Consider the following 20263-nt stretch of genomic DNA (forward strand, 5'->3'; position numbering starts at 1 on the left):
TGAGGGAGCTAAAGGCCAGACCCCCCAGCACCCTCCCACTCACCCCTCCCTCTGAGAAGGGGCACGAGAGCGAAGAGAAAGTGGGTCTCGGCCCCTCCTCCTCCTTTAGAAATTTTAAGAAGTAGACACACACACACACACACACACACACAGTTCCCAACAGCCAAAGCCCCGAGCCAGGAACTCAATCTGGGTCTCCCAGCTGGGTGACAGGAACCCGACTACTTGAACCATCACGGCTGCCTCCCAGGGTCTGAGCAGGAAGCCAGAGTCAGGAGTCAAAGTCTGGACCCAGGCACTCTGATGTGGGGCCCAGCCATCTTAATTGCCCGGCTAAAGGCCTGCCCATCACAGCTTTGTTGGATTGACACATGATTATAGTATTTATGGGCTACTAGGTGTTGTTTCGATACATGTAAACATTGTGCTATGATTCAAATGGCCCCCTTGGTGGGCAGGCTGAGTAGTGGTGGCCATGACTGACAGCCCAATCCTAGTGCAACTCCAATTGGCACTGATGGCTGCCTGGGGGCCTGGGTGTCGGGGTGGGGGTTTGGGTGTGGGGGCTGAGACTCTAAACAGAGCCAATGAGGTGGAGCAGGCCAGGCTGGGGGCCAGGCTGGGAGGCAGAGGCACGGGAGCAGGTGCAGGGCAGTTGGGTCTGGGAGAGGCATGGCCAAAAGAGGGGTCCAAGAGCAGGCCTGGGAGGGCAGGGAGCCAGGAGAGACTGAGAGCCTGTGTCCCCCATCCCCTCCCCGGGGCCGGCACAGGACAGTCCCCAGGGACGCGTGTTTGCCTCCATGCTCTGCTGTCGGAACCGAGACAATATCCATTTTTATATTTCTTGGAAATTTCACGGCATTCATTTCGGGGAAAATAAAAGCTGTCATTGCTGGAGAAATGATACCAATCAGGGCCTGAAAAGGCTGCAAAATTACCCTCCTGGAGCCGGAACGTGGAGGGGGAAAATGCAGATTAAAAGCACAAAGAGCCACTTTGCCACCGCCCTGCCCTCCCCTCCCCCACAAGGAATCACCACATTTTGCGTAATTTCATCTCTCCTCAGTAGAATTAATTGAGCACAAGCAGAATGTATGGGACAGAGCAGGACCTCGGGAGGCAGAGAGAATCCGGAGCAGGGAGACGCACAGACAGGAGACAGGAAGTCCCTGTGCAGGCAGCCGAGGGGTTGAGCAGCCCAGGGGAGGGGACAGGGCTATGGGTCTGTCCTTTGAGTCTCCTCCTTGTCCTGTGTTTTCTCAGAGGGACCCCATGGCTGTCATAAGCAGTGTTTAAGGTCTTTCCTGCCGGCTGGAGCGGTGAGGCCTGGGAATGCCCAGTTAGGGACACACAACGGAGAGGGAGCGGGCAGGCTCCGGTTGGGGCTGGAAGGCAAGAAGAGTACCACTCACCCAAGAACCCTGCATTCTGGTTCATGTGGGCTGGGACCCGGTGGGTACAGAGGTGCAGACAGTCAAGTTCAGCTGCAAGAAGGGAGTGAGTGGACAAATCCAGTCCCCCTACCCAGCCTCTCCCGTCCCTCAATTCACACACACGGGGCCCCTGATGAAGCCCAGGCCTGTCTGAGCCCCAGGCTGCTTGGGGCACAGGGCGCCCCCTGCCCATCTGCAGCGGCAGGGAGACCTCACTCCTCTCTCTCTGCTCTTTCTTCCCTACCTGGGCCGGAGGCTTCCCGGGCAGCGGTGCCAGGGCCGGCCAAGGAGGAGAGAGGGGCACAGTTTCAGCCTCAGCCTCTTCTCCAAGCCTTCACCCTCCCTCTCCGCCAGAAGCGGGGTGAAGGGAGCATGGTCAACCAGCACCTCGGACAGGGCTCAATGGCGGGCAGGCGTTCAAAGGACAAGGGAGCGTCCCACGGCAGGCCCGCTCTGCGACAGCCACGGAGCCGGGCGGATGCGGGCGCTCAGCGCCGCCTCACACCCTTCGAGGGAGTCCTCCAGGGCGGTGCCCAGTCCGGAGGGCCCACGCGCCTCCTGGGCTCCTGCTGCAGGTCCGATAGCTGGCTGCGAGTAGGGGGAACCGGAATAGAGGGGATCCCCCTCCGGGGAGCAGCGGCTGCGCTGGCTCCTCCCGGAACGCGGCTGGGCCGGGAGTCCCCGAGCGCGAAGCCTGCGCACGCCCCTCGGGAGCCGGGCTCCGCAGCACCCCCGCCTCCGCGCCGCTGCCGAGCTGACAGGTAGCCGGGAGGGAAGCCGGGGAGGGAGGGGCGCGGGGGCGGGCGGAGGAGGGTGGAGCCGCCGGCGCGCCCCCTCCCCCGGGGCCGGCGGGCGGCGCGGCGCGGCGGGCTCCGCGCGGCGGCAGAGAAGGCGGCGGGCGCACGGAGACAGCGGCGCCCGCCCCGCTCCGCTGCGGCTGCGGCTCCGGCCCCAGCCCGGGTCCGACCGGCTCCGGCCCCGCCCGGCCTGGGCGCGCACCTCCCGGTAAGTGGCCCCCGAGTTCGCCACCCCCGCGGCCACCTCCGCCGCTGCGCCGTGCCGCCCGGCTTTGTCTGCGTCCTCTCGGCTCCAGCTTCAGCTGCGACTGCGGGCGGGCTCGGCTTTTGGGCTCCGAGGACTGCGCGGACCGGCGTGGCGAGCGAGGCTCGGAGCCCCGGGTTCGAGGCGCGCCCTGCATTCTTGCTGAGTGTAGGGGGTGAAACTTCGCCCAAGTTTGGGTTTCGGGGAGAACCTGTTGAAGGCGGGAGCGGCCCAGGGCGAGGAAGGGGCTGGGGACCGGACCGGTCTTGGTTCTCCGTACGGATCAGCGAGGAGGGTTTGTCTCCCGGACGCTGCGCCGCGAGGCGCGCGCCGTTTAAGAAAAGCGCCGGTGGCATTCGGGCGGCCGATCAGAAAACACCAGGGACCGGACGAGGTTGGTCCGGCGGACTCCGCCAGGACAAAGTGTGGTTCTTCGGCCGCGGACTCCAGCATCTGGGTCCAGTGCGGAGAGCTGAAAGCAGTCTAGGGGACGCTTAGACGCGCCCCTGACCGTACCTCTTCTAAGTTCTTTGTCCTCCCCGACCCGGGACAATCCTGGACGAGGGAGGAGGAAGAGGCTTTCAGCGAAGGCCTACTACGTGCTCGAATCCGTGCCCCTCGCCCTCTTGCTTCCCACCAAGGCCCCTCCCGCGCCGCAGAGCGCACGTGTGGGTAGAAGGCGGGACTGTGCGGGGACGTGGTGGCCACTCTGAGCCTTCCTGGGCGAAAGGAGGTCAGACAAAAGCCCAGTCCGCTGCACCCCTCCTCGCCCCGTCGGTGGTCGCCGTCGGGCTGCAGCGTCTCTCTGAGCCGGCCTCTGCCCTTCCCACAGCGGCGACCCCAGGGCCATGCGGAGGCCCGAAAGGAGGCCGGCGGCTCGGCGTCTGCTGTAGCCCAGGTGGCCAGGGCCCGCTCCGCGGCGGCCTGGGAGCCATGGAGGCCCCGTATTCGATGACTGCGCACTACGACGAATTCCAGGAGGTCAAGTACGTGAGCCGCTGCGGCGCGGGGGGCTCGCGCGGGACCTCGCTGCCCCCAGGCTTCCCGCTGGGAGCGGGCCGAGGCGCCGCCGGGGCCCGGGCCGGGCTGCCGCGCTGGAACCGGCGCGAGGTGTGCCTGCTGTCGGGGCTGGTGTTCGCCGCCGGCCTGTGCGCCATCCTGGCCGCCATGCTGGCGCTCAAGTACCTGGGCCCGGGCGCGGGGGGCGGCGCCGCCTGTGCCGAGGGCTGCCCGGAGCGCAAGGCCTTCGCGCGCGCCGCCCGCTTCCTGGCCGCCAACCTGGACGCCAGCATCGACCCGTGCCAGGACTTCTACTCGTTCGCATGCGGCGGCTGGCTGCGGCGCCACGCCATCCCCGACGACAAGCTCACCTACGGCACCATCGCGGCCATCGGGGAGCAGAACGAGGAGCGCCTGCGGCTCCTGCTGGCGCGGCCCGCGGGCGGCCCGGGCGGCGCGGCCCAGCGCAAGGTGCGCGCCTTCTTCCGCTCGTGCCTCGACATGCGCGAGATCGAGCGGCTCGGGCCGCGGCCCATGCTCGAGGTCATTGAGGACTGCGGCGGCTGGGACCTGGGCGGGGCGCCCGAGCGCCCGGGGCCGGCCGCGCGCTGGGACCTGAACCGGCTGCTGTACAAGGCGCAGGGCGTGTACAGCGCGGCCGCGCTCTTCTCGCTCACCGTCAGCCTGGACGACAGGAACTCCTCGCGCTACGTCATCCGGGTAAGTGGCCGCGGGGACCTGGGGCGCGCGCCTGGGCGGCCGGCGCGGAGGGGAGGGGTGCCCACGGGCAGGGCGCCAGAGGCGGCGGCGGGGAGCCGCAATTTCCCGGTCCTCTGGCAGGCCAGGTCGGGAGAGCGCGCGGGGCGTGTCGCCTGGGGCTCAGCTCTGAGTGCCTCTGCCTGGTGAGGAGAGTGGGGGCTTTACGGGGCGGGGGGAGGACGGCACCCTCTGCAGCCTCAGGCAGGACCCTCAGGGAAGGGCTTGCGCAGCTTCTCAGGCAGAGTGGCTGGGGTCTGCGCGCTCCTGGGGTTGGGACAATGGTGCCTGGCCAGTCCACGCTCCGGGCATCTGGGTGGGGATCCAGTCTGTTGGGGTGACCCCTGCTGGCCCCCGTCTCCCTCTCCAGATTGACCAGGACGGGCTCACCCTGCCGGAGAGGACCCTGTACCTGGCTCAGGATGAGGAGAGTGAGAAGGTGGGGCCTGGGCTGGGGTGCAGGGAGGGCCTGGGCCCCGGGGGGCGGGGTCCCCAGCCTGAGCAGCGCCCCGCCCTGGTGCAGGTCCTGGCAGCCTACAGGCTGTTCATGGAGCGCCTGCTCCGCCTGCTGGGAGCAGACCAAGTGGAGCGGAAGGCCCAGGAGATCCTGCAGCTGGAGCAGCGCTTGGCCAACGTGAGAGGGGGCTGGGCCTCCTGGGCTGGGGGAGGGGCTCAGGGCGTGGCTGGTGAGCTGTACGACCCTCCCCTAGATCACCGTGTCGGAGTATGACGACCTGCGCAGAGACGTCAGCTCTGTGTACAACAAGGTGACGCTGGGCCAGCTGCAGAAGATCACCCCCCATGTGAGTGGCAGCCCCTGGTGGCCACAGGGTGAGGGGACCCTGGCCCTGGCCCCCACACCCCAGGGGCGGGCAGGCCTTTGGTGGCCCGGCTCCCGTGCGCCCTCACTGCTGCTCCCGGGCCCCTGGGGCCCTGTTCCCCCCTCCCCCAGCTGCAGTGGAAGTGGCTGCTGGACCAGATCTTCCAGGAGGACTTCTCGGAGGACGAGGAGGTGGTGCTGCTGGCCACGGACTACATGCAGCAGGTGTCCCAGCTCATCCGCTCCACACCCCGCAGGTTCGCCACACACCCCCGCCGCCCCTGGAGCTGGCTGCTGGGTGAGCGTGGCGCTTCCACCGCACGTCGGTGCAGCAGCCTCCGTGAGGGGGGCAGGCCGGAGCACTGGAGTAGGAGTCTCCATCCCTTGTTCTGACCCTGGCCCTGTTGATTCCCTGTGGGACCCGGGGCGGGGCTGTGAGCTTCCTCACCTGGGGAGGTTAAGGCTGAGCACGGCTCTCAGAGAGGAGACCTGTGGCCCCAGGTCTGCTGCCCCAGGGCCTGCCTTGGGGGAGGAACAGAGGTCTTTCAAGGCCAGCTCTGAGGTCACGGTCACCCTGGAGGGCCTGCTTGTCCTTCCCATAGCTCGTGATGAAATGATGCTGGCCCTAAACCCTCAGTCGCAGGGCTCTGCTTGAGCAGGAGCCGTGTTGTGTGTGATTTGGGCACACAGATCTGCCTCTGCATAGCGGGATGACCACGTGCACTTCCTTTGTGGGTGCTGGGTCCAACCCTCGGCTAGCGACACAGGGTGGGCCAGACGGTACCCAGTCTGGCCCTCATTCATGGCTGCCCACACCCTTCCCCCTGCTCCTCCTGGCCCCCAGGATCCTGCACAACTACCTGGTGTGGCGTGTGGTGGTCGTCCTGAGCGAGCACTTGTCCTCGCCATTCCGCGAGGCGCTGCACGAGCTGGCCCGGGAGATGGAGGGCAGCGACAAGCCCCAGGAGCTGGCCCGCGTGTGCCTGGGCCAGGCCAACCGCCACTTCGGCATGGCACTTGGCGCCCTCTTTGTCCATGAGCACTTCTCAGCGGCCAGCAAGGCCAAGGTCAGGCTGCCCTGGGTTTAGCGGTGGGGGTGGGGGTGGGGTTGCTGAGCTGGGTGTGGTGCCCTCTGCTGGTCTTGGTCCTTGGATGGGAAGCACCATACACCTGCCTGCAGGTGGGGGTCCCAGCCTCAGCCCCTCTGAGGTTACTGCTGCTCCTCACTAGGCTTCCACCTCCGCAGGTAGAAGCTGCAGGTGACTTTCCCACCATCCACTGCCCGCCTTCTTGGCCATACTCAGGAGGCAGAGCTTAGAGTGCAGGGCCTGGTTCCCACCTCCGAAGTCTCCCCTTTGCACTCAGCACCAAGCCCCAGGCTTCAGCTCTGACGCTATCATGGGGCAGCCCCCTTTGTGCCAGGTGCCGGGGGTCCAGAGCTAAAGCCTTCTTGGTTGACCTGTGACCTCTGTCTCTGACCCGGCAGGTACAGCAGCTGGTGGAAGACATCAAGTACATCTTGGGCCAGCGCCTGGAGGAGCTGGACTGGATGGATGCTGAGACCAAAGCAGCGGCCCGGGCCAAGGTGAGCTGGGACCTGGGCCCCATTGGTTGGCCCCACAAACATTTCTTGAGCGTCTACTGAGTGTCAGATGCTGGGGAGAACAGGAGACAGGATGCCTGTGGGAAGCTGCCATCACCTGGCCTGCTCTCCTGCACCTGGCCTCCTGGGCTGGCTGAGAGCCTCCTTCTCTTAGTGGTTTGGGGAGCCATCTCCCCAGGCCCTGGGCCACTCGCGCTCTCCCTGTGCCCCACAGCTGCAGTATATGATGGTGATGGTTGGCTACCCGGACTTCCTGCTGAAACCCGAGGCTGTGGACAAGGAGTATGAGGTGAGCCACATCCCCCGCTCTCTGCCCGGGGTTCACCGGCCAGGCTTCCCCGGGGCCCTGGCCCAGACCTGGGTCTGCCATGTGGGTGGCAGGGACCCAACCACTTGAACCATCACCTCCCAGTGTGCACATTAGCAGGAAGCTGGAATCAGAGTGGAGCGGGGCTCAAAGCTAGGCATTCCGCCAAGGCACGTGGGCCTCCCACGCTGTGCGGTAACTGTGGCACCAGTGCCGCTCCCCCCCCCGTCCCGCCCCCGCCCTGTAGTTTGAAGTCCACGAGAAGACCTACTTCAAGAACATCTTGAACAGCATCCGCTTCAGCATCCAGCTGTCCGTCAAGAAGATCCGGCAGGAGGTGGACAAGTCCACGTGGGTGCCTGCCCTGAGCTGGGGGTTAAGGGCGGGACACGGGGAGAGGCCGCGTTGTCAGGGGAGGGCTGTGGCTGGGCCCCGGGGGCAGCCGTCAAGCAGACAGAGGCTAGGGTCTGTGGGCACCTCGCCGACCCCCGCCTCCCTCCACAGCTGGCTGCTGCCCCCCCAGGCCCTCAATGCCTACTACCTACCCAACAAGAACCAGATGGGTGAGTCTTGCCCTACAGGGGTGGCTCCCCGAAGTGGGCGGGCCGTCTCCTGACCACGCCCTCCCCACAGTGTTCCCGGCAGGCATCCTACAGCCCACACTGTATGACCCCGATTTCCCGCAGTGAGTACAGGACAGGGCCGAGGGCTGGGCCGGCCGTGTCTGGGGCAGGGGTGGGTTGGGGCTTAAACTGCCCCAGCACTGGGCAGGGTCATGACAGCTACAGACCCAGGGTCCCTGTGGTCCCACCTCATTCTTGGTTAAATTAGAAAGGGGGGGAGTTCCTTGTGTGAGGAAATGGAGCAGGCCCCGTGCCCCCATGGGCCCCCCTTGCTCTCCTGCCCCACCTGCCCTGTGTGACGGTCTTTCCTAAAGCTCTGGGCAGGTACCCACGGGGACACTGAGGCTCCCGGGGCCTCCTGGGCAGCAGCGCGGGGCTCCCAGAGGGGAGGACGCAGGCCAGGCCCCTGACGCAGCTGTCATACCCCCAGGTCTCTGAACTACGGGGGCATCGGCACCATCATCGGCCACGAGCTGACCCACGGCTACGATGACTGGGGTGAGGCCCGGGAGGGCCTGGGCGCTGGCTCAGGGAGGAGGGGCGGCGAGGGAACCGAGAGCTTTCGAGGGAGGCCGGTCTCAGCCGCCCGCCCGCGGTGTTCGCAGGGGGCCAGTACGACCGCTCAGGGAACCTGCTGCACTGGTGGACCGAGGCCTCCTACAGCCGCTTCCTGCGCAAGGCCGAGTGCATTGTGCGCCTCTACGATAACTTCACAGTCTACAACCAGCGGGTGAGGCCCTCCCCTCCTGCCCGCACCTGGTGCCCCTCAGAGCTGGCTGGGTGCAGAGCGAGAGCAAGACACCCACGGGTGTCCTAGAAAACGCAGGTCCCTGCCCCCGTGCCCGGGGCTCCTGCACATGCTTACGTGGACATGGGAAGGGGGCAGAGGGACTCACCTGGTACAGGAGTGCCAGGTGGGGGCAGGGGGCGGGCACCCCCCTCAAAGTCTCTGGGAAAGGAAGGAGGGCTGGCAGGGAGCAGGGACCCCCGGGAGCCAGGCCCGAGGGAGGTCAGCCAGACCCCACGTGTCCCCTGGCTTCTTCCTTTTCTCGTAGGTGAATGGGAAACACACGCTTGGCGAGAACATTGCGGACATGGGCGGCCTCAAGCTGGCCTACTATGTGAGCTGCCCTGCCTGGCCCTGGGCCCTGTTGGGGGACGGAGGGAGCTGTTGATGACCCCAGGCTAGAGGCATGGCCGCCCCTCCCTGCCCATCCTTTCTGAGCTCTGGCCTAGAGTCCTGCGGGGCCTTGGCTGGTCACAAGGTCCAGCAGAAGAGGGAGGATCCATAGGCCTCACCTCATCTTTGCCAAGAGAGCAAGGAAGGCTGCCTGGAGGGGGTGGCACTGGCCAGGCGGGGATATGCAGCAGAGTAGGTGGTATGCAGGGTGGGGGCTGCGGAGGGAGGGGCTGATGGAGAGAGGGCAGCACACGGGGCAGGGTGGGCTCAGCAGCTCTACATCCTGCACCCCCAGGCCTATCAGAAGTGGGTGCGGGAACACGGCCCAGAGCACCCGCTGCACCGGCTCAAGTACACACACAACCAGCTCTTCTTCATCGCCTTTGCTCAGGTGGGCAGGGGAGTAGGGGCCCAGGGCTCCCAGCCCTCGCTTGCCCTTTCTCTTGCGGCCAGCCTGTGTCCCATCACGTGTCCCCTCGAAGGTGATGGCCCCGTGGGCTGTGGCATTGGGGTGGGAAGATGTGCGGTAGACACCTGGCTTCACCTCGCCCTCTCCTCCCCTCTGCCCGCCTCTGCGGCCCAGAACTGGTGCATCAAGCGCCGGTCGCAGTCCATCTACCTGCAGGTGCTGACCGACAAGCATGCGCCTGAGCATTACAGGTAGGCCCACCTGCCTCCCTGGGCCTCCGCCGTCAGCACGGGCAGCTGGGGTGGCCTGGCCGCTGGGCCCCGCACTGTGGGCGTCTCTCCCTTCACCCCAGGGTCCTGGGCAGTGTATCCCAGTTTGAGGAGTTCGGCCGGGCCTTCCACTGTCCTAAGGACTCGCCCATGAACCCTGCCCACAAGTGCTCTGTGTGGTGAGCCTGGCCACCCGCCCGCCTGCCCGCCTGCACGTCCCCACCGCCCGCCCCGCACGAATCGCCTCCTGCCGGCTGCTGGGCAGGCATGCACCTGCTGCCGGGCCCATCCTGGCCCCGCTGCCTCCCCAGCCCCTCTGGGACCTGGCCCCCTGCTGTCCCTCTCTTCAGGGAGCACAGGGGAGAGACACTGGGGCTGCCCCCCCCCCCCCCCGGCTCAGCTCCAGGAAGCCAGAGCCCCTGGCCAGGCTGCAGGGTGCAGGCCCTGGCTTCCCTGTGTGTGCTGCTGCGTCTGGTCAATAAAGCCACTGTACTGTCGCCTCGGCCTCTTCCAGGGTCCCCAGAGCAGGGGGGCTGCAGGGACCCCTCCCGGGGGAGGCTCAGGCCCATGGCACGCTGGGCACCCAAGAAGGGACCTTCCTGATGCCTTCTGGGTACGCTGTCCCACCTCCCTGAGCTCCTCTGTCTTTCCCACAACCACCCGTTCTTCCCTGGCCAGGCCTCCTGCCCTGGGTCTTTGTACCTGGTGCTAGGGCCCCAGCTGGCCTGGTGGCCCAGTGACCCTCATTTCAGGGTGGCCCTGGGACTTAGTTCCCCTGGAAGTCAAAAGCAGCAGTTTTTGCCACATCTTACAAGGTCAGGCCTCGGCCTCCCCTTCCCCCTCTGAGAATGTGGGTTCAGGCCTCGCTGTGACAGCGTCTCCTGCAGCCTGGGGTGGGCTCCCAGAGTGAGTGGTGGAAGGGGAGCTGTCCTGGCTGGGCGAGGCTGCCCACCCCACACTGCGCTGGTGTGGAGGGCTCAGCAGGAGAGAGGGGCTTCTCACCGGGCAGCCCCACCGGGAGATCCGGGCACCTGCCTTCCTCCCGGGTGTGTCACACTCCCTGAGCACTGCTGGGAAGGCCTGGGCCCGGAGGCACAGCACAGCCCAGGGCCGCGGTCATGTCCAGAGCTGCTGCTTCATGGGCCCCTGTGGTCTGAGGAGGGTGTGGGGCCGAGGGAGACCCCCCAGGGGTGGCCAGTCTGGGAGGGCCCCTGTCTGCCTGCGCTGCTCCGAGCCCCCTGGCCATGGCTTTGGGGGCACACTCCTTGCAGGTGGGGCCTGTGAGGTGCAGGCCCCATGGAGGCGCAATTTCTGGATGCTTCCTCCAGCCTGGGCACCTGTGATGTCCCTTGGGCAGCTGGGACAGAGGATTCTCTGCTGTCGCCGGGGCCCTCCCCGACCTGAGTGGAGCCTGGCAGCTCTGGCTCCCCACGCCTGCTTCCGCAGCATCCCCTGCCCCCCTCTCCTCCCAGGTCCCCTGAGGGGACCCAGCTGCACCCAGTAGATCTCTCCTGTCCCCCTGCTGGCTCAGGGAGGGGGTGCTGGGTGAGGCCCGAATGCCAGGAGTCAGCCCCGCTCCCTTCCACCTGTGCCTGCTGCCGATGCCAGTGGCCACAGGGCAGGGAGAGGACCCCGTTCCTGGCTGCCAGGTGGTGCAGAGCACCTGGCCTGAGGCCCAGCGTCATTGTGTCACCCAGGGTCTCCCAAGCTGCTCTTCGGTTGAGCACTGGGAGTAGCTGGGGCCGCTGCCCCACCCAGGGCCCCACCGCGGGTCGCTGCAGGACACAGACACGTGTCCCCTGGAGGCTGAGTGTCGGCTGCCCGGCTCTGGACGCCTGCGGGGAAACACGCAGCGCCGATGGCATTCGCTCCTTTGTCCGGTGGGGGTGTGTGGCCTCTGCGAGTCCCGCCCCAGGCCCCGCGAGCAGGGAGGGGCGGGGAGGGGCGCGGCCCAGCTGCGGGGCGGGGCGGTGGGGCCGGCTCTGCCCTCCACGCGGTGGGCATCCTCTGGGCGCGGCTCCTGGTGGGATGACGGAGAGCGGGAGAGCGCGTTTCAGCTAAGCATTTAGCGGCGGGCAAATCTAGGAGCAAGAGCGGGACCCACCTGGACCCACCCCCTCCAACCCCGGCCCCCACCTGTGTGTCTGCGTGCCAGGTGCTAGCTGTGCCTGCGTCCTCAGAGGCTGGCTGGGCCCCTGCTCTCGCTGCGGTCCACCCTCCTCCGCAGCTTTGCCACCAGGCTGTGAGCCTAGGGGGAACCCATCAAGAAGCAGCCGGCCACAGATGAGGGGTGAGGGGCCTTTCTGCCCTGCCCCCTGCGACCACTGATCCACAGGCACGCCCCTGCTGCTGCCTCCGTGGTCCGCCGCCAGACACAGACCCCTCCCCAACGTGGGCCCCCAGCAGACCCCTCAGAGCCAAGGATGCCACATGCCCCCTGCAGCCTGGCCGCTCCGTGGGGGTCACCTGTGTGCCGACTGGGGCAGGACCCGAGGCCTGCCAGGGGCATGGGCTGGTCTCGCTCAGCAGCCCTAGGATTTCTGGGGAGCCCAGGAAGGGGTCCAGGGTGCCAGGTGCCACCCAGCAGGGCCGAGCCCCAGGCCAGACTAACCGGGTCAGTGGACTCGGGGTCCAGCGTCTGCTATGCTGCTGACCTGGGTGTCTGGTGCCCTTGACCCCGGTAGTCGGGGCGTGGGAAGGCCCTGCCTACCAGCATTCTCAAAGACAGCCCGGTCCTCTACAGGCGCTCCTCTGAGGAGGGGGCTGCCCAGCCCACCTGGCCTCCTCGTGCCTCCTTGCCCGGGGGGCTGGCCCTTTCCCGCCCCCTGCAGCACCCCGATTCTTTCCCTCTCGGGGTGCCACCCACACAGGCTTTGCTGAAATTCTGGGCACGGCTGTCCCGTCCTGTCCCGTGCTGAGATCTGTGGCCTCTCTCCCTCCTCCCCCCAGAGCCCTCCCTCCTTCCCCAGGATGCCTTGAGAAACTCATTTACTTTGCTTTATTAAAAGGAGCAATTTCCGCTCCTCCTGCTGGCTTCAAGCTTGCTCGGAGGAGGCTGAGCACTGTCTCTGGCCCCCGCCCCCGGCCCCACCCCCACCCCAGGACGGGGCAGGGGAGTGACAGAACCAGAGTGCGCCCGTGAGACTGCAGAGGACGGATCTGTGTTCACAGACATGAATTACGGCCCCTCCCCGCTCTCACGAGGCAGATGGGACGGCAGTCCGGCTGTGCGTGAGAGGGCACGTTCTCTTTGCGGGGGTCGCAGCACACTTGCAGGGGTGTGAGCTGAGACCCCGGGGCTGGGGGCCCGGCAGCCAGCCCTCCCATCTCCGGGGCACTGCAGGACAATTGATCCACAAGAGGTGGGCCTTGGGAGTGTTTTACAGAGAAAAATGCAAGCCACCAATCCGGCTTATTCATTTATCCGTCCCTTGTAGGATCATAGATGGCTTCAGGGTGGCGAGGCATCCTTGCTCTGTACGCTCGCTTGTCATTGAACTTGGAGTCCACCGATTTGGACGGCACACGGCTGCCCGAGCCCTTGGCGGCTGCGCCGAGGAGAGCAGCCCTTCCAATGTGCACACTGCACCTTGCCTGCGAAACTGCCGGGGGCGTCCTCAAGCCCCCTTCCCCTCGGGGACAACTCGAGCTGTTATCTAGCCTTGGCCTGCCCTGTCCTGCAGAGTCCTTTTTTATTTTATTTTTTAATTAATTAAATTATTTGGAAAGCAGAGAGAGAGAGAGAGGAGAGAGGTATCGTCCATCTGCTGGTTCACTCCCCAAATGGCCATAACAGCCAGGGCTCCAAAGCCAAGAGCCAGGAGTTTCTTTGGGGTCTCCCACGTGGGTGCAGGGGCCCATGTGCTTGGATCATCTTCTGCTGCTTTCCCAGGCACAGTAGCAGGGAGCTGGATTGGAAGAGGAACAGCTGGGATACGAACCAGTGCCCATATGGGACGCCAGTGAGGCAGGCAGCGGGTTAACCCACCGCACCACAGCGCCACCCCCTCCCCGGCCCTAATGATGCAGAGTCCGCACCCCATAGCTCTACTCCATTTGGTCCAAGGCGAGCCGCAAGCTCTGGCCTTCGCAGGAAGTTTCTCCCCTGTAGGCCAGGGCCCCTCTTTGTCCCAAGTGCCCTTCAGCTAACAGGGCTTGGGGCTCCTCTCGGGGCCTCTCTCTGCCGTCACTTGTGACCCATTTTACCCCCACCCCCGGCTCAGATCACCCCAGCAGACGGTGCACTGGGCTGCTGTGGCAGACATAAACCAACCCTACGGATCATCACAGTGGATGCTGCCTCCTGCCTGCCCTGCCCCACCTGCTACCCTGGGGGCAGGGTTTGAGGTGTCCAGAGGGCTGTAGGGGTCACTGGGTCCAGGTCCCAGCCCGGCGAAGCCCAGTACGAGCTCCTCAGAGACCTCAGAGGTGGCCCAGGATCTGCCCAGGAGCCGGGAGCCGGGAGCCGGGAGCCTCTGATTCATGGCCCGGCAGCAGCTCAGACCCCAGGTCGCTGTCACACGGCGCTGTTAAGTCCCGTCTCTCCACAGCCACACTTTGCATAAATAATACAACAGCCTCCCTCCTCCTGGGGGACCGGCTGCGGGAATGCTGCGGGACGTGCGTGGAGAGGTGTGAGGGCAGCTCCCATAGGGAGAACCTTCCTCCCACCAGAGGACTCCCCGCCGGGGGTGGGGGTGCGGGTGGAGACCCCATGCTGGCTGACAACGACAAGTGTGCAAATCTGGTGAGCTAAGACAGGGCCAGAGCAGAGCACAGGGACCTGGGTGCTCCCTGTTAAGGGTGAGTGGTGGCTTCACCGTCTAGGGGGGCCGGAAGTGTCCTCCTGCCACATGATTGGCTCCTGGGCACCATGCCAAGTGCATCAGCCAAGACCGACAACCTCGTTGGCAAGAAGCTGCCGGCAGCTCCTTGGTGTTGCGGGTGGGTGCTGGTGCCGGGAACAGCTGCGGCAGTGGGCCCTGGGGCCTCTTTTCATGCGAGGATGAGGTCGTAAATCCTGCGCAGCCTCTGTTGGCCACTGCAGGCCTGGGTTCGGGGGTTCCTGTAGGGCAACAGCCTGTCGTGCAGATGCTGCTCCCTAGGGGGGCCGATGGTCAGGTCAGGAGACAGACGCACCTGGCGTCCTGAGTCCTCATGAGAGGCTATGAGGCAGCGTGTCCGTGTCCAGCAATCTCGACCCTTCCTATACCAGCCCTCTGCCGCCGGAGCCAGGTGGGGCAGGGCCTCCCAGGGCTCCAAGAGTCCCCAGGGTCTGGGACTGAGCAGATGGTGTCCTCCAGGGCCCCTGCCCAGCTCCAAGCTCTGCAGGGAGTGAGGTGCCCACCGACACAGGACGTCTCTGCCTGAGCGTCCTGCCTGGGGCCAAGCACACCTGGCTGCACCTGGCCCTTGGGCTTTGGTTAGAGACATCAGGCCTCCTGCGTGCTGGGCTCCCCACACCCCGCGTCCCCTTCACACCCCGCCCCAGCACTGAGCAGCGGGCACTTAGGTGGGAGAACACGCTGCTCATCTTTGCTCCAACGCTCCTTCAGCCAGGCAGCCCCCCTCCGCCCCCGGGGTTCTCAGATGTCCCAGGGGAAATGAACGGGGTGCCACAGGCCCAGGGCTCACGCGCACCTTCCGGTGGATCGAGACCTGCTGGAGCTTCCGGTGTCTGCCTAAGTGGATTATGGGTTACGTGATCTAGTTGTAACCAAGCTAATCCTCCACAATGGTCAAGTGGCTTACAGAGAGAGAAACCACAAATCGCGCTCCCCATGCACGGCCCCGTGAGCAGCAACCCAAGTGGCAGGGCTGCCGGTCACCAACCCTGTTACAGACCTGGCGAGAAGTTAGCCCCAAACACGCAAACAAAACCACTGGGAGTGGCCCCCTGCATTGTTTGGGTGGCATCGCGGCTGCCTGTTTCTTGAGCAACGTCGTGGAATGCTGACGGCTAAGCCTTCAGAACACAAAGACAAATCCTCGCCTTTTTTTTTTTTTTTCTCCCAGCGATGTTTGAAGTTCCACGCTTTTGAATCGGTGCTGTTTGCTACTTCCCTAAGCAGTGATAAATATTTGGAAAGCTCTTTTAAAGTTTCTTGCATCAGACAGAAAACACCTAGCAGCAGGCAAGCACTCGGTCTCTCTGCTGCCATAAAATGGCAGAAACAATGAACGGTGAATGATCCGTTGACTCACCGAGAGCCATTTCTTTGTCAGCAAATACGGCTGGAAGATGGAGAGGGAACACTGCCGGAGCTCGGACGAAGCGGGTGTCAGAGCTGCGGCCGGTGTGGGAGGTTTGCCGAGAGTACAGATGCTCCCCGCACGTCTCAGCTTAAGGCATTTGCGGGTTCTCTTCCGATGATGAAATGCACAACCCCCCCTTTTTTTGGGGGGGGGTGAGGCACTAAAGGAAAGAGAGCAGATCCATTGCCAACGGTGTCTGGTTTAATAAAAACATCGTATGGAGGAGACGGTGCAGGGATACCTGCTCAGAAAGGATCTTTTAATTCCATTTCCCATCAAGTTTAAAAGCAATTAGAAAATGTGGGGCCAGCGCTGTGGTGCAGTAGGTTAATCCTCTGCCTGTGGTGCCGGTTCTAGACCCGGCTGCTCCTCTTCCGATCCAGCTTTCTGCTGTGGCCTGGGAAAGCAGTAGAAGATGGCCCAAGTTCTGGGGCCCCTGCACCCACATGGGAGACCAGGAAGAAGCTCCTGGCTCTTGGCTTCGGATTGGCGCAGCTCTGGCCATTGTGGCCATTGAGGGAATGAACCAGTGGATGGAAGCCCTCTCTCTCTTCATCTCTCGCTTCTCGCTCTGTTACTCGACCTCTCAAAAAAATAAATAATAAGAAAAAAATGTATTTGAAAGGCAGAAAGAGGGAGAAAGAGAGAGAAAGAGGGGGCAGACTCCCCCAAATGCCCACAGCAGCCAGGGCTGAGCCAGGTGGAAGCAAGGAGCCAGGAAAGCCATTCTGGTCTCCATGTGGGTGAGTCATCGTCCGCTGCCTCCCAGGCACAGCAGCAGGAGGCTGGATCAGAAGCGGAGGAGCAGGGGCTCAGACAGGAGCTCTGCTGTGGCTGTGGCCGTTCTGCATGGCGGCTGCAACTCTGGCCCCGCTCACGGTTGTTTTTTTTTTTTTTTTTTTTTTTTTGGGGGGGGGGTGGGTGGGTGACAAAAGCTGCCAGTTTTAGGCACTGCACACAGCGCTTAACAAAGGAAACACATGTTCCCTTACCCTGCCTCTTCAAGTTAAAGATAGCCTTTTAATAATACCAATACTAATACAATAATAATACTAACAATAATAGAGACGGGGAAAGTAACTGTCTTGGCAGGAAAACACATGGCAAGGGGAGCCTACTTTTGGAGACAGATGTTTGAAAACGTTTTCATTGACGCTTACGCGGGGCCAACGGCGCTTCTGAGTGATGACGCCCTCACCCTGAGACCAGAAGCCGGCCGCTCAGGGCTCTTGTCTTCGCCCCACAAAGAGTTCAGATGTGAGACAGCAGTGGCCAGCGAGGCAGCCCAGTTAATAGGGAGAAATAAAGAAGAGAGGGCAGCCGTGAGGCCAGGCTGGCATTTCGGCAGAGGGCCAAGCGCGCAGTCTGTATTCAGCCCAGAGTTGTTAAGGACAGGGGGTGGGGCCCTGTTTCTTCTCCCCGGCTCCCTCTTCTGAGAAATTGTGTGGATGTGGCCTTCTGAAAAATCCTCCCAGGACCTGATCATGTGGTGTTATCAGACCTAACAGCCCCTTGGCGCCTGCAGGGGGCGCCCCTGAGCTGCCCCAGGGAGGGGGCTGGGATCCGGCTACCAGGGTCTCACAGCAGAGCAGGTGTAATGGCTGCTTTGCCTTCAGGGCTTGCCTCCTCTTTCCTTTGCACAAAAACTCATTTTATTTTTCCTTTTCTAAAAAATTTATTTGAGATGCAAAGTTAGAGACAGAGAGAGGGAGAGACAGAGAGGAACATCTTCCACCCGCTGGTTCACTCCCCCAAATGGCTGCAATGGCCGGAGCTGCGCCAATCTGCAGTCAGGAGCCTGGAGCTTCTTCCAGGTCTCCCGTGAGGGTGCAGGGACCCAAGGACCTGCTGCATTCCCAGGCCATAGCAGAGAGCTGGATCGGAAGAGGAGCAGCTGGGACTTGAACCGGTGCCCATGTGGGATGCTGGCACTGCAGGTGGAGGCTTTACCCGCTACGCCGTAGCGCTGGCCCCGGTCCTTGGTTTCTGAACATGTTTATAAAACACACACATGCAGCAACTTCTCATTTATCTGAAAAAAAAAAAAAAAAAAAAAAACAAAAACGACCTAGCTAATTGACAAAAGGGCATACAAAAAAATCACAGCTGTGTTTCACTTCACTGGTGGATGGCATTTAGGACAGATGTGATGGCCTGGGAACGCCCAGCCGATGACACCTGATTATATTCTGTTCCCACAGCTTTGTGACAGCCACTAAACCCAGAATTGAAATAAACAGGCCTTCCCACGGATGTCTTACGGCGTTAGATCAAGATTTTAGCAAATAAGAAAGCATGTTCAATCATTACTATTTCTAGTGAGAGCAGAATGGCTTTTTTGTACCTTCGTAAATGAACAAATAAATTTGCAATACTGCAAAATTGGCTGAAAAGCGTGGTGGATTTCACCTTTCTATAATTCTTCCAAATGTTCTCTCAGAGGCAGGTGAGCAGAGCTATGTTGGAGCAAGTGCTCCAGAATGTGTTCAGGTGGGGGTGAGAAATGGCGGGGGTGCACACCTGTTTCCTAGCTCCCATTTGCGCCTTCCTCTATAAAAAAGGAAAAACCCCTAGGTTTTGTTCCCAGCAGCAAGGTGGGGGGAGCTATGTTCTGCCCCAGGGCTGGACCCATCAAAGCCTGGAGTTCACACCCTAATCCATGGAGTTCCAACTCCCTCCCACCCCCACCCCCCTACCTCCCAGCCCTCCTTATCCCTGACACTCCACTCCCCAAGTGCTGGCAGGGCCAGGACAGAGCCTCTTCCGGCCTCCCACGTGGGTGCAGGGACCCAGGCACGTGGGCCATCCTCTGCTGCCTTCCCAGGTGCATTAGTGGGGAGCTGGATCAGAAGTGGAGCAGCCAGGACTCCAACCAGCCCGCATATGGGATGTATATGCGTTGTAAATTCTTTTTTTTTTTTTTTTTTAAGATTGATTTATTTATTGGAAAGGAGTCCTGTAGGGAGTCAGAGGCAGAGAGAGGTCTTCCATCTGCTGGTTCACTCCCCCAATGGCTGCAACGGCCGGAGCTGAGCTGATCCAAAGCCAGGAGCTTCTTCCGGGTCTCCCACGCGGGTACAGGGGCCCGGACACCTGGGCCATCTCCTACTGCTTTCCCAGGCCTTAGCAGGGAGCTGGATCGGAAGTGGAGCAGCCAGAACTCGAACCAGCACGCATATGGGATGCCATCATGGCAGATGGCGGCTTTACCCGCTATGCCACAGCACCAGTCCGGACATTGTGCAATAAAAGTTTACTTTCTTTTTGCTCTGTCTCTGCCAGGAGAATGGGAGGCGTCCAGAGGGCCAGGGGCCAGGGGCTGCCCTGGGGTGCACCCCATGGGGCCGAGTCCCCTCTAAGAGCCCTGCGTGGCTCCTCCGAGGGGAAGCAGGGAGTGCAGCCAGCCGGGCCCGAGTCGCGGTTCCAGGGGTTCCGGCCCCAGCAGCCTCCCGGGCCAGCAGGGTTGGTTGCAGAGCCCGGGGCGCCGCGCATTTGAGCTTTGGCCCTGTGTGCGCCAGGGCCGGGCGTGGTACCCGCAGGGCGCCTGTCGGGGCCAGGACTTTGAGATGAGGTACCGTGGGGTGGGAGCCAGGCGTGGGGCCGCGTGGGTCAGGGCGTCCCCGCCGGCCACGGCAGGGAGGGGCGCGCGGCGTTGGTACGGCCGCCAGGGGGCGGTAGGGAGCAGTCGGTGTGGGGCTCCAGGACCGTGCGCTATGTAGCTCTGCACCATGCGTGCCTGCGGCCCGCGCGCCAGCACCGCCACGTCCTCCGATGACACGGGCCGGTGCGCGGGGTCCCTGCAGGAGCGCGGCGGTCACAGGGCGGCCTCCCCTGCCTGCGGTCAACCTCTCCCCCAGATCCCCAGTGGCACTCACTGCTCTGACCTCTCAGTGCATAGCCTGGGCCATTGCCACACAGGATGGAGGTGTAGTTCTTGCCGTCCTGGGCCTTGCTCGGGGCCAGCCCTGCAGGGGGAGGGGTGGACACTTGCGGTCCCGCTGATCACAGTGTCAGGCCGGGTCCTGGGTGCCGCGCGCCCGCACCTGTCGCCTCTGCCCTGGCCGAACCCTCACAAGGACCCTGAGAAACAAGTGCTTGTACAGCTCCCGTTAGACTGGTGGGGGAGCGGGGGCGGGGACGGTCCACCCCCGTGAGTGCAGCAGCCCCAGACAGGACAGAGAGCCGTCCCTGCGCACGAGCGCCGCCACATCAGGGGAGCAGCGGGGCTGCGAGCGAGGCCCGAGGGGCACGTTCCCGCTCGCGTCTCCGCGGGCTGTGCAGCAGCCGGGTCTCAGCTACTGAGAGCGGCCCGGAGGCAGGGGCCGGCTGGACGCACCCCCGCCCCCAGCCTCTCGAGGGGTTGGCTGGGCTCCCCGGCCCCGCGTGGAGGGCTGAAGGCGGGTTCAGGGCCGGCATGGAGAGGGTCCCTGTCCGCACCTCTTCCTCCAGCCGCCGCCCTTTCCCGCTCCGCCACCTGTGCGGGGCAGCTAGAGGCCACTCCGAGCTTCCTCTTCCCGAGCTCGCGGCTGGGGGCCAGGTCGCCTCCAGCGTTGCGCCCCTCCCCGCCC

The 20263-nt window shown here is 63.7% G+C and overlaps 1 protein-coding gene across 3 annotated transcripts; it reads left to right on the top strand.

Annotated features, from left to right (window-relative positions):
* The first annotated feature begins 1640 nt into the window (after positions 1–1640).
* On the top strand, positions 1641–9931 carry ECEL1 (endothelin converting enzyme like 1). Of its 3 annotated transcripts, none has more exons than XM_070070044.2 (18): positions 1641–2194; positions 3307–4193; positions 4600–4668; positions 4753–4863; positions 4940–5032; positions 5182–5306; positions 5894–6116; positions 6536–6634; positions 6867–6941; positions 7207–7310; positions 7464–7522; positions 7593–7644; positions 8013–8080; positions 8188–8312; positions 8638–8703; positions 9058–9153; positions 9346–9422; positions 9524–9931. In XM_070070044.2, the coding sequence occupies exons 2-18, from the start codon at positions 3408–3410 to the stop codon at positions 9621–9623; spliced, it is 2328 nt and encodes a 775-aa protein (XP_069926145.1). In that variant the 5' UTR covers positions 1641–2194; positions 3307–3407; the 3' UTR covers positions 9624–9931. The 3 variants fall into 3 exon arrangements, with proteins under 3 accessions (XP_069926145.1, XP_002721503.1, XP_051690152.1); XM_002721457.6 differs by lacking the exon at positions 1641–2194 and adding an exon at positions 2265–2438; XM_051834192.3 differs by lacking the exon at positions 1641–2194 and adding an exon at positions 2706–3207.
* The last annotated feature ends 10332 nt before the right edge of the window (positions 9932–20263 follow it).

Source organism: Oryctolagus cuniculus, chromosome 3 (genome assembly GCF_051225735.1).
Source record: "Oryctolagus cuniculus isolate XC-2025 breed Fujian yellow rabbit chromosome 3, ASM5122573v1, whole genome shotgun sequence".
NCBI classification, from domain to species: Eukaryota; Metazoa; Chordata; class Mammalia; order Lagomorpha; family Leporidae; genus Oryctolagus; species Oryctolagus cuniculus.

What these genes read in the sequence shown, in the direction of transcription:
- ECEL1 (XM_070070044.2), top strand. Translation starts at nt 3,408, where the DNA reads ATGGAGGCCCCGTATTCGATGACTGCGCACTACGACGAATTCCAGGAG. An exon ending in ATCCGCTCCACACCCCGCAG is followed by an intron (nt 5,307 to 5,893) that starts GTTCGCCACACA and finishes CCTGGCCCCCAG; the next exon opens with GATCCTGCACAACTACCTGG. An exon ending in TCTTCATCGCCTTTGCTCAG is followed by an intron (nt 9,154 to 9,345) that starts GTGGGCAGGGGA and finishes TCTGCGGCCCAG; the next exon opens with AACTGGTGCATCAAGCGCCG.